Source organism: Balaenoptera ricei, chromosome 3 (genome assembly GCF_028023285.1).
Source record: "Balaenoptera ricei isolate mBalRic1 chromosome 3, mBalRic1.hap2, whole genome shotgun sequence".
NCBI classification, from domain to species: domain Eukaryota; kingdom Metazoa; phylum Chordata; class Mammalia; order Artiodactyla; family Balaenopteridae; genus Balaenoptera; species Balaenoptera ricei.
Genome location: NC_082641.1, coordinates 27,000,998 through 27,013,365, shown reverse-complemented (window position 1 = coordinate 27,013,365; position 12,368 = coordinate 27,000,998). Strand labels below are relative to the sequence as shown.

Here is a 12,368-nt window from a genome sequence, read left to right as displayed (position 1 = left end):
CATATATATGGAATCTAAGGGAAAAAAAAAAAAAAGGCCATGAAGAACCTAGTGGCAAGATGGGAATAAAGACACAGACCTACTAAAGAATGGACTTGAGGATATGGGGAGGGGGAGGGGTGAGATCTGACAGGGTGAGAGAGTGTCATGGACATATATACACTACCAAATGTAAAATAGATAGCTAGTGGGAAGCAGCCGCATAGCACAGGGAAATCAGCTCAGTGCTTTGTGACCACCTGGGGGGGCGGGTGGGATGGGGAGGTGGGGAGGGAGGGAGATGCAGGAGGGAGGAGATATGGGAACGTGTGTATATGTGTAGCTGATTCACTTTGTTATAAAGCAGAAACTAACACACCATTGTGAAGCAATTATACTTCAATAAAGATGTTTAAAAAAAAAAAAAAAGTTATGTTTGGAGAACTTACTTCCTTAGCCATGGAAAATTCCTAGAAGCCCAGTACATTAACTGTTTCCTTAGTTTCTGTATTCTTGATGCTCTGGCATTTGGGGCCTTGATTCTGGAGAGACTGCCTCCCCCGTCCCCTCCCCCCAACCACCCTGGGGCCAGCTAATTCCTAGATATAGCAAACAATTCCCCTGGGAATGTGCCTTTGCTATACTAACCAACCAGCCCAGAGCCCACACCCCAGCTGTCTTCTTTATCAAACTCTCACACATCAAGCCCATACTCCCCTGTCTAAATCACCCGGGGTCAGGTACTGGACAACTAGAGACCACCCGTATAGCTCAGAGCCTGCCAAAATTACTCAAACTATCCTATCCTATCCTAGGATTACTCAGTGTACCTACCATGCCTCGCCCAATCCATCCCTTGAAACCCCCAATAAAGGCTTTGGGCCATGCTTTCCCCTCTCTCCGCTCTGCCTCCTGACCAACGCTGGTGCTTCCCCCTGTGGCCCTGCGCAGTGTGCTGTGCCTCTTGTTTCTAGGGATCTGTGAGCATAAACTTCTTCCTTCGTGACAGTCATTTCCCTGTCTGCAGGTCTTACCATACTTGATTCAAACAAATCCCAGGCACATTTTAGAACACCCACAGGCCTGTTCCTTGACCTTTTTCCTATTTCCGTTCCCCAAGCTCCTCATCTTCAGCTATTTTAGCCCAGATGCCCACCGGCCACACCTGCCTGAGTGTTTCTTCCTGACCACACTAGGTGGAGTGGTGCACTGGATCGGGTATCCAGCTGGGAGTCAGCAGAGGGAGAACGAGAGTCAGCTCTGCCAGTTATCACTGGCCGGGCATCACGGGAACACCACTTCACCTCTGTGGGCTTCTGGAACCAAAACACCAGCTCAGGTGGCCCAAGTGAAATGTTTCATAGATCTCTCCTAATATGTTAGCAAAGGTGGCTAACTTCCTTCCCACCCCCACTCCACTATCCCGACACACTTACCCAGGGTCTCAAAGCTAGTTTCCAGAAGACCTGTGGAGAGAACCCAGAATCCCAGGCTCAGTCCTACTGCTTCTTCCATCACATCACACTTGCTCCTTCCTCAGAGCTTCCATGAAAGAGTCTAGTGCTGTGTTCCATCTTCTCATGACCCTGGGCCCATCACCTTTCTATTCTTCTGTATCTTCTTTCTTTGCAAAATGGGCATCATCCTATCACTTGCTCCAACGAGTAAATTAAAATCACCAAGGAATCCTCCCCTGTAGGTGTAAAACCATCTTATTCCAGGGCCAGATATACTTTCAGAGCCTGGGACAGAAAACTTTGCCTCTTAAAGACTCCACAGCCTTAAGCGGTACAAGAGAAGAGCTTCCTAAACAGATAAAGAACATTTCCCAAGTATGGGAAGACTTTCTCCAACGTCCTAAAGACTCCACCAATCTCTTGGATAACAAAATCCCAGTCTTCCAAACCACTCTCCATGTACAATAGTCATCCTGATGCTTTTATTGAGCACTATTCATTGTACTAGACATAGTACTAAGCCCTACATGTGCATTATTTCATCATTTAGTCATTGGTATCAATAAATATTTGTTCTTATTTCACAGATGGTAAATCAGAGCCTGAGAGGGATGATTCTCCCAAGGTCGACCAGCTGGTAAGTGGGGAAACCTGGGGAGGCAGCCCCGGTTGTCTGGCTTCAGAGCTGCAGCTCCTGACCACTCTCCTGCTGGATGTGCCCTCCATGCTTCTCCTTCTACCTCTCCATCCAAACCCACTCCCTTCAAATCAGACAGCTGCAAATGATGAGGACATTCAAGAATAGCTTTGAAAGGGCTGCCTTATAGTGATCCCCACTTCTAACCCTAAGGAACCCACCACCAGGGACTAGAGTCACCTTATCAAGTCCTTGTAGCATCTTGAGTGCTATGGGGGTCAGCGTTGCTCCTTTGCTAAGAGCAATCTCTAATCCCAAATAAAAACATTTATCTGCAACATCACTCCTGAAAATGAGCAGTGTCTCCCAGTAACTGCCAGTTAGGCACTCAGCCATTAGCCAAGAGCACCCCATCAGTCCAAGAGGCAACCCAAAGGAAATACTGGTGAAAGTGTCTACAGAGTAAGTACTCACATCAACCAGCCAGCCCTGTGCTATGTCCTTTCCATGAACTGGCTCATTTAAACTCAGACCATGTTGCATGTGCCTAATGACTTCTTGTTTGACCCCCCCGCCCCATAGCCACTCTCCACCCTTTTCTACCCTGCCTTTTATCCCAGGAGGCTCACACATATGAACAACATCAGTGGGATCCCTTGCCCCTGGCTGATTCCCATTGATGGGAAGCTCTGGTAGGAGATGGAAGGGAAGGAAAAGATTGGAGTCAAGGTATTTTTGCACTGTTTTTCTCTCTTCAACGTCTTCTCGGGTTAGATGTATCCCCCATCAAAAGGTCACCATGATTTCCAAGGTGCCCTTCTCTCTATGATTCTCTCCTTCTGGGATATAGGAGACCTCCTCACAGGAGCCCCTGAAGGCTTGACAAAACTTAACGCATCTCAGAATATCTTCAAACTTCTCTTTTCCTGTCTCTTTCATATATACCCATCGTTAAAACCCTGGTGTGCAGTAATGGATTAACTTGGCAGGTTTGGAGTATTCAATACCTGTGCATACCAAAGAAAGGAATGTCCCTTGACCAGCTCCTGGGAGGTAACGTCTAAGCTCTTGAAATATCCTGCCTGATAAGAGTGTCTTTGTATACCTGGGGCCTTGGGCCACACCAGATAGTTTATGCTAATAATGTGATCTATGATGGCGGCTTTGGGCCATGTGTTACTAGTTTGGTCTCTGGAAGGACTGGATACTTAGTAACTAAGGTCAGCTACACAGGCATGGAGTGCTTGTGTGACCGACCCCCAATAAAAACCCTGGACACCAAGGCTTGGGCAAACTCCCCTGGTTAACAATACACCGTTAAGTGTTGTCACACATCATTGCTGAGAGAATTGAGTGTTTCTGTACAGCTCTGCTAGGAGAGGACAACTGGAAGCTTGTTCCTGGTCTCTCCTGGACTCTACTCTATGCACCCTTTACCTTTGCTAATTTTAATCTGATTCCTTTCATTGTGATAAACTGTAGCCATGAGTATAATAGCTTTTCTGAGCTCTGTGAGTTCCCCAAGTAAATCACTGAAGCTGAGAGTGGTCTTAGAGACCCTAACTCACCCAGAAAACAACAAAACAGTCCAATCGTAACTTACTGCCATGGTAGGTTGTCACATGGGTAGAAAACAGAAATATGTTCATTCCGATAAGATCCAAATGGATCTTAAAAAACTACAAATAGAACTACCATACGACCCAGAAATCCCACTACAGGGCATATACCCTGAGAAAACCGTAGTTCAAAAAGAGTCATGTACCAAAATGTTCATTGCAGCTCTATTTACAATAGCCAGGACATGGAAGCAACCTAAATGTCCATTGACAGATGAATGGATAAAGAAGATGTGGCACATATATACAATGGAATATTACTCAGCCATAAAACGAAATGAAATGGAGGTATTTGTAATGAGGTGGATGGAGTTAGAGTCTGTCATACAGAGTGAAGTAAGTCAGAAAGAGAAAAACAAATACAGTATGCTAACACATATATACGGAATTTAAGGGAAAAAAAAAAAAAAAAAAGGCCATGAAGAACCTAGTGGCAAGATGGGAATAAAGACACAGACCTACTAGAGAATGGACTTGAGGATATGGGGAGGGGGTGGGGTGAGATGTGACAGGGTGAGAGAGTGTCATGGACATATATACACTACCAAATGTAAAATAGCTAGCTAGTGGGAAGCAGCTGCATAGCACAGGGAGATCAGCTCAGTGCTTTGTGACCACCTAGAGGGGTGGGATGGGGAGGGTGGGAGGGAGGGAAATGCAAGAGGGAAGAGATATGGGAACATATTGTATATGTATAACTGAGTCACTTTGTTATAAAGCAGAAGCTAACACACCACTGTAAGGCAATTATACTTCAATAAAGATGTTTAAAAAAAAAAAAAAAAAAGATCCAAATGGATCTTCCAGGATGGGGAAACTGACGGGGTGGGGGATGGTCTAAAGACATTTCTAAGCATCTCAAGGGTCTTCTGGACTGTGAGTGTATGACAAAGGTGATATGGGACAGGCAGACGGAAACATAACCAGGACCTAATCTTTGTTGCTCCAATCAGAGGTGAGATGCTAGGTTGAATGGAAAAGAGGGTCTAACTCAATGTGACATTTCTCATACTCTTATCATGTACTGTTTCTCTTCTTTCTAACCCAAGTTTCAAGGAAAAAGGAGAAACTTTGAGCCTGAGTCTTCTAAGAGATAAGGAAGCAAAAAAAGAAACATATAAATACCAAAAAACTTCAATTTAGGGTGTGTATTTTCCCTCTGTAAGATAAATGCCACTGGCTAATCACCACAGTAAGACTCACAACCCTCAGCAGCTGCCGATCCCAGCATCAGGCATAAGCGAACCACAAGGGCTCCGCATCCTGCCCCTACGCCAGCTGGCACTCCCCACTCACCTGGCCCCAGTGACATCAACTCCGACCATCAGCTGCCCATTCAGGGAGAGGATCTCATCCCGCAGTCGGACTTTCCCACTCTTCCCCGCCGGGCTGTTCTTCCTCAGCTCTGTCACCCAGATGCAGCCCACATCCAGCACGGGGCCCTGGTGGGTTTTCCTCTTCTTGCCCCCTCTGCGCTTTTCTCCATAGTCCCCGAAAACAGGGATGTTCCCAAAACTGAGGCCCACAGTCTCTGCGTCCCCCAGCTCCTTGGCGAGGTACACAGTACAGATCTCCATCCCCGGGGGGCTGTGGTCAGGTGGGACCGCACTCTCGTCCACAGCAAAGTTCAGCTGGATGTACTCCTGCAGCTTCCGGATGGCCGCCTGGCAGAGGCGCTGCTCCGGCCCGGCCCCGCCCTCCCGCAGGCTGTTCTGCAGCCACTGGTAGAGGAGGGCCAGGTGCAGTCCAGCATTGTCCTGGGTGATGGGCATGGTGCTCACTGCCAGACGCCAACATCATGAGAGCACCTGCTCTTGGGGGCTGGGCCCTGCGGGGCCCCACGTCCCACGGGAACGCGGGCTGTCCTCAGCTTTGCCTGTGTTCATGTTCAGGCTGGCAGACAAGCCTAAGGAACACCTACTCCAGTTCTGGCTGTTTGCTTTGGCAAGAGGAGGATGGGACACAATTAGAACAACAGTGGAACAATCGCTGGGCCCAGAGTGTCAATGAGGGAAGGAAGGAAGTGTCTGAGTGGTCCGCGCTTGGTGCATTTCACAGCGAGGCCCGTGCAAAGGACCTGGAAATGAGGTGTTCCACCAGCAGCGACAGGGTTACCTCCCCTGGACTCGTTCACACCTGGACGAGGAAAAACAAAAAATTCCCGTCACAACAGTGAGCCTTCTGACACAGCATGCATGGCGGGAGAGCATTACGGAAGGACTGTGTTTGCTTTTGGAGTCGGGACCCTAATGCCCCTCCCCACCCCACAGCTTTGTTCCCTCCACCCTGTGCACACACACACACTCCTATACAGATGCACACACACAGTTATACACAAACAGATGCACATATAGACACACAGATACAAAGATACACAGATGCACACAAAGATACACCCGTACATACAGATGCACAGATACACACGCACGCACGCACGCACACCCTTCCCTCAGACAAGAAACCTCCGGAATGCTGACCTTCCCCAGGAAGTTTCCCTGATCAGCAGGGAAATGAGACGGCTTTTGCCAGGACAACCCCCATCAAACTCACATCCACCCCGGAGGCTCTGTGTGACAAGACTCCCTGGAAGACTGTAGAGGGGTTCTGGACATGTTTAAGAACTCACATTCCTGGGAAGTTCAAGTCTATGTCCATTTGCCTTGATCAGCCCAAGTGTATGCACAGGAGGTCTCTCCATTCCAGAACTCTGCTCTAACAGCGCTACCAAGAGGAGAAGGGCCGGTCAACACCGCAGAGAGATGCAGGCTCTCCCCTAGACCACCGCCGGTCCTAAGTTTAGCCGAGGGTCCTGGCTTTATCATGTAGACTCAGAGGGTATCATGTCCCTTTACAGCCTATAGCTTCAGTCGCCTCGCTTCTTTTTCTTTGGTAAACTGCTGAAACCAGCCTACACTTAGGCCAACCCCAAAGCTATCTCCGGCAGAGAGATGTTTCTCCAGGCTTCTGGGGGAGCAGCCCTGGCCGCTCCTTGGCTTGCCCTGGACACACTGCTCACACAGCCATGTACCCCCAGGCTGCACACGTCTGCGGCAGCTGCGTCTCCCCAGCGGGGGCGGCAATGATCCCCCCCCACTGAACATGCACAGCGCCCGGCACGCAATCCATCCCCCCTCGGCGATAGGTTAATTGAATTCCATGGCCAGTTCTCCTTCTCCACCAAAGAGATTTTCACCTCCATCCTCTGTAAACACAGAAAAATGACTCCTTTCAGTCTCTTCTCAGAACTTCACTTTCACCCAGAGAAAGTCCATACACACTGTGCCATCAAAGATGGAAAACATTCTCGAGCCTTCTCAGGAAGTGATTTAACAAGGAATAAAAATAAATGGGAGAGGTGTCCGAAGCCACATCAATAATAAATACTAATACTCAGTAACCGTAAAGAAGTTTCCAATAGAGTAAGTTGTGAGTTTCCAAAGAACTTGAGCGCCAGCTATTAGTTGGTTCCAAATAAACCAAAAGCTGAGCAAATATCATCTACGTAATCATGTGCCTATTAAAAAGAAAGGCAAGATCAAAGAAAAGATAATCCACACATGGACATAAATTGAATGTCTCCTTTGGCCAAAATACATAACACCTTTCACTGAAAAGTAACTCCACACAGATGTATTAAAATCTTATGAATAAATCAAAACGTTTTCCATCAGGCCTAACAACTCTTACTGAGTCTCTGTTTCCTCATCTGTAAAATGAGAAAGTTAAGCTAAATGATCTCTAAGTTCTCTCATACTCCACAGAGAGGTTCTCAAATATAGTGGCAATGTCTGGTTCATCAATACATTCCCTACCTCAGCACAGTGTCTGTCACCTTGTAGACTCAATAATTTAAAACAATTTTTTTTTTTTTCAGCCGCGCTTTGCAGCATGCGGGATCTTAGTTCCCAGACCAGGGATAGAACCCATACCCCCTGCAGTGGAAGCGCAGAGTCTTAACCACTGGACCGCCAGGGAAGTCCCTAAAACAATTTTTTAAAGATGGTTTAAAATTAAAATTTTGATGGTGATTCAAGGCGTTAGTCACGGTTCAGGTGATTCCGTACATATGAAAACAGAGTAAACATCTTGGGTAAGATATTCATTAAATAAGTCTGATTGAAGAGAACCAAACTTAAGAGTAGTAGAGAATTTTTTCCCAAATGTCAACTTGTATTTAAGCAACATGTATTACTGAACATCTATTAAGAACCAGACCTTGAACTTGGCACTGAAAATATACTATCAAAAAGGCAAATTCCTTGTCTTGAAGGTATTCATAGTTTAATGGGAGATGCATAAATAAACGGAAATTAGTGGGTGACAAGTCTATGACCACCCTCTTAACAGAATTAATGAAGGCACATTCCTGGCAGCCACGTTCACATAATATAAGTCCCCAGCCCCTGTTGATGGGTCCCAGGCTGGGCATCTCATGCAATCTGGAACAGAGTTCTTCTCTGAGAATGGAGACCTTGAGAGAAGGGATCTAGTCTCCAGGGTGTGGCAGGAACTATAACTTTTGAAATAGGACCTCTGGATGGCAATATTCTACCTGCTCTGTGAACTGAGGAGCAAAGAAAGTCATCCTGCCAAGAAATAAAATAAAGATGATTGGTAGAAGGCAGAGGGGCAAGACTGGGGAGAAAGAATGCTCTAGCTTCCCCACAGCATCCGGGGTTTCACCCATCCTAGATGGGGCTGTACTGCCCTCCCTCCCACCTCGATCTGAAAGACCCTATCAATTCTTATAATACATTACATTTGAAAATTTTAACTACTTAAATTTATAAAAAAGAAAAAGAGAAAAGGTAAAGCAAAACAAAACTAAAAACAACAACAACAAAAAACCTTTAAACTTTACCTTGAGTTGTTTTCTGCTCTGTGCAGCTCAGAAGTTTTTAATGAATACATTGGAGGTGAGCAAAGCCGATTGGCTCAGACTGGATCATTTGTCTATCAGTAGTCTAATTGGTTATCGTCAAGGGGGCAGGGTCAAGAGGTATCAATATGGCTGCTGGGAGCCCACCCTCTGGCCCTGAATGTGGTGAGGGCAGAGAAGGAGTTTTCAGAAAAAGAAAAATTATTTCAAGTGTACAGACACCCTCAAAGAGATTTAGTCTTATTAAGGTGTTCATGAGCTACATAACCTGTCAATTCCATACCTATAATTAGGAATTTTCCAGTAATCTTTCCAGCCCCCTATTTGATCAACTCCTTTTCTGCGATTTGCTATAAAAAAAGGAATTAGAAGCATTCCCATACACTGTAACATTTTGAGATGACTCAAGGCATATGCAAAGACACACAATCTTACAATACTACTGTGAAAAGTGTGGTTCTTCCACAATATCCCATGAAACGTTCCAATACCAAATATTCCAGTGAACAGAATGTTGAACCAGAGAAGACACAGAAGTCTGCAAATGGTTACAAATAACAACATCCCTCCATGGCTGATGTGTGTAAAGGTCTAAAAATTTCTCATCCTGAAGATCAATCTATTTCAACAGGGAGTAGAATTTGTGCACATGGCGGTCTGCTGCAATGGTACAGTTCAGTTTTGTCTACCATACATAATTCTCCAATTAGCTTCCTATCTCAAGCAAACAACCATGATAATTTAAATTAATTTTGAGTAGCCTGAAGCTGACAGCCTTAACATTAAAAATAAATGCTTCTGTCCCCGAGGTAATTTACTAATGTGGTGTTAGAATCGACCAAATTTCTTGGATCCCCTTTTAGCTAAGCCATGTTTTCTCAGCAGGGTGACATTACCCACAAAACTTAGATATTATAATGGTTAATGCCCCACCTCCCCTGCAAAGCTCAATCCCACCTGACAAACACTTATTCCTTAGTATTTAATTTCTTGTGTTAGAATTTAAAGTAAATTAAAATTTTCTCTGGGGTAAGAGGAGGGGGACAATAATGGAAAAAAAAAAAAAAAAGAGAGAGAGAGAAACAGTGAACTAAGTGAAACCAATCATCTGCCCAAAGTCACAGACTCAGAGTCACCTGAAATCCAAGGCTAAATCCTGAACCTGGCAGGAGGTGTGAAAAGGCCTTCTGGCTTATCCAGATCTTGTCTCAAAATCAGGTTACACTGGACTGTCTTACTGTACTAACTCCCACTTCCAACTGTCCTGGATTCTAAATGTTCTCCTATTCAAACCTCTGCTAAGTTCAAATTCCTCAACCTCCATCTAATCTTCCTTCCTCCTGGATAGGACTCCTCTCTTGACTTTTAGAAAATGCTCACATTTTAAAAGGAAACCAATGTTGATTAAATATTTACTACTGATTTATTCCACAGACGTTCACTGAGTGCCCATCACGGGCTGGGCCCTGAACAAAACAGACAACGTTCCTACAGAGCCTCATGAAGCCTGTGATCTGATGAGGGTGCATTAGTAAACGTAAAATATGGTAACATCAGATGGTGATTAGCACTGTGAAGAGAATTAGGGTAGCATCAGAGGACAAAGAGGGATGGGCGTAGGAGGGGATTAGGAGAGGCCCCTCTGGGAAGAGACCTGAATAAAGTGAGAGACGGAGGTGAGAGAATATCTTTGGCAAGGCTATTCTCAGCCAAGGGGACAGCAAGTGCAAAGACCCTGCGGTCAGAGCCTGCTCAGCTGCCTGCGGAGGTAAGAGAGGACAAGGAGAGCGTGGCTACAGGGAGGGAGTGAGGGGAAACCTCCCCCTGTGCCGGCTGCTTCCTCACTGCCTCATTCATTCTCCCTCCGATCCCCATAACCACCTTATAAAACGAGAGCATCTGCCCCCATTTTACCAACACTGGCTAATGGCTGATGTTTTCTGAGTATAACCACATGTCAGACACTGTTCTAAATGAGCACTTTCCATTGATCACCTTATTTAATTGTCACAACAATACTGCAGGGAGATATACTGTTAGTATGTACTTCTTAAAGGCTCAGAAAAAATAACAGAAACAGAGAGGCTAAATAATTGGCCTGAGATCTCACAGTAAGTAACAGAGCCAGGACCAGAGCCCAGACCCACGGGACGGGGCCTTGCTCCTCTCCACATCAGCACGCTGCCTGCCTGCTCCGGACAACCTTGCCTTTCTGCACTTGCACCCGACTGCCCCGGATGGGCACCCTGCCTGGTGATCTCTGCTCCACCACCGATGGACCTCCTATGATAAATAAGCAGGTAGCTTGAGTCAGAAGCTTGTGACTGTCTATCTGATAGCCATTCCCTCTTTCTTCCTTTATTTTCTTGGACGTGGTGATGTGTTCATCTAAAACCCAGCCTCTCTTGGAGGAGGTATGGAGAGCTCTACAACGGAGACCTGGCCAATGAGATGAAAGTGGATATTCTGGGTGGGGTTCATGCCAGCATTCCTTAAGAGCAGACATGGAAGAAAAAATAACCCCCCTTGTCGTTTAATGACCGTTATTTGGATTTTTCAAAATCCAACCGATTAGCTGAATTAAACTCCAAACAAATGCACAGTGTGGTACCTAGAAGTGGGGAAACTAAAAGTAACAGAACCTGGGGCTTCCTTAGCAGTCCAGTGGTTAAGACTCTGAGCTTCCACTGCAGGCGGAGCAGGTTCGATCCCTGGTCAGGGAACTAAGGTCCCGCACGCTGCACGGCACGGCCAAAAAATAAATACGCAAATAAAATAAAAGTAACAGAACCTAAAATGTGGAACTAGATGAGCAAGGGGGGGAGGGAGGGAGATGCCAAGGACTTAGATACTGTAGGCTGGAAAGGTGACGCTCACTGTACTGTGAAATATTTGGTTCACCTGGCAGCTGCCGTGCAGTGGAAAGTCACAGACGTGTTGACTGAGACTGTGGTGCTAGAGAAGTTGGTAGGAAAAATTTAGAATATTGGTGGTGCTTTATCACTCCCAGCAAAGTCCTGCGCTCCTCAGCTGGCAAGTGAGACGGGAAGAAATACCACTCTACTAAGGAAGGCACGCTTGACATTCAGCCTGCAATCTGTCTCTTGAGAGGCCTGCATTCGGACCCTGGCAGGGCTGAGACAGGCTGCTTGCTTAGAAGGGGGCTAGCGGTGCCCTATCAGACAGAGGTTGTAAGCCTGCTGCCAAAGATGTGATCACGCACCGGAGGCCGCTGTTGCAGCAATGGTGAGCAGCATACATTAAGTTAAAATGTAGGGACATGGGCAGAACTCATGAACTAGAAAGGAAAGGAACAAGTCATCGGGAATTGACCAGAAGCCTACTAAGTTTGTGAGGGAACTCTATTGCCTAAAGACCCCAACCTGATTTGCAGCAATTCACATCAATGAGCAGTCGGCTTGGTGATATGTATAGCCCCAGAGAAGCTGTCCTCCCCGTGCCCACCACAGAAGTGGTCATGGGAAACAGTGAATGAGGAATAGCCCCCTGAGAGAGGCAAGGGCCATGGAGGGCAAGGAACAGGAGTTCTTGCCACAAGAATGAGGGGTTGGACTCTTGCTATTCCAGGAGAATTTGGTCATTGCTAAGGACAGTGACTGCTTTGTTTTCCATCCCTCCTTTTATAAAGGAAAGTTTTTATTGTAGCTATCGTACACCTTTCCCAGTACTGCAGGTTAGATGTGTCGGGGCTCAGTTGCAAGGAGTTATATCCAGAACTGATGGAGAGAACCACACATCACCCAGAGATCCAGGGCTCCAATCTTGATATGCTAACT

At 46.2% G+C, this 12,368-nt stretch overlaps 1 protein-coding gene across 3 annotated transcripts in view; it reads right to left on the bottom strand.

Moving 5' to 3' along the window:
* Window positions 1-12,368, bottom strand: part of PDZD2 (PDZ domain containing 2) — a 373,404-nt gene that overhangs the window by 232,599 nt on the left and 128,437 nt on the right. For all 3 annotated transcript variants that reach the window (XM_059916168.1, XM_059916167.1, XM_059916169.1), the window contains exon 2: window positions 4,989-5,828. In XM_059916168.1, the coding sequence (XP_059772151.1) occupies window positions 4,989-5,464 (476 nt within the window). In that variant the 5' untranslated portion in view covers window positions 5,465-5,828. The remainder of the gene's footprint in view (window positions 1-4,988; window positions 5,829-12,368) is intronic.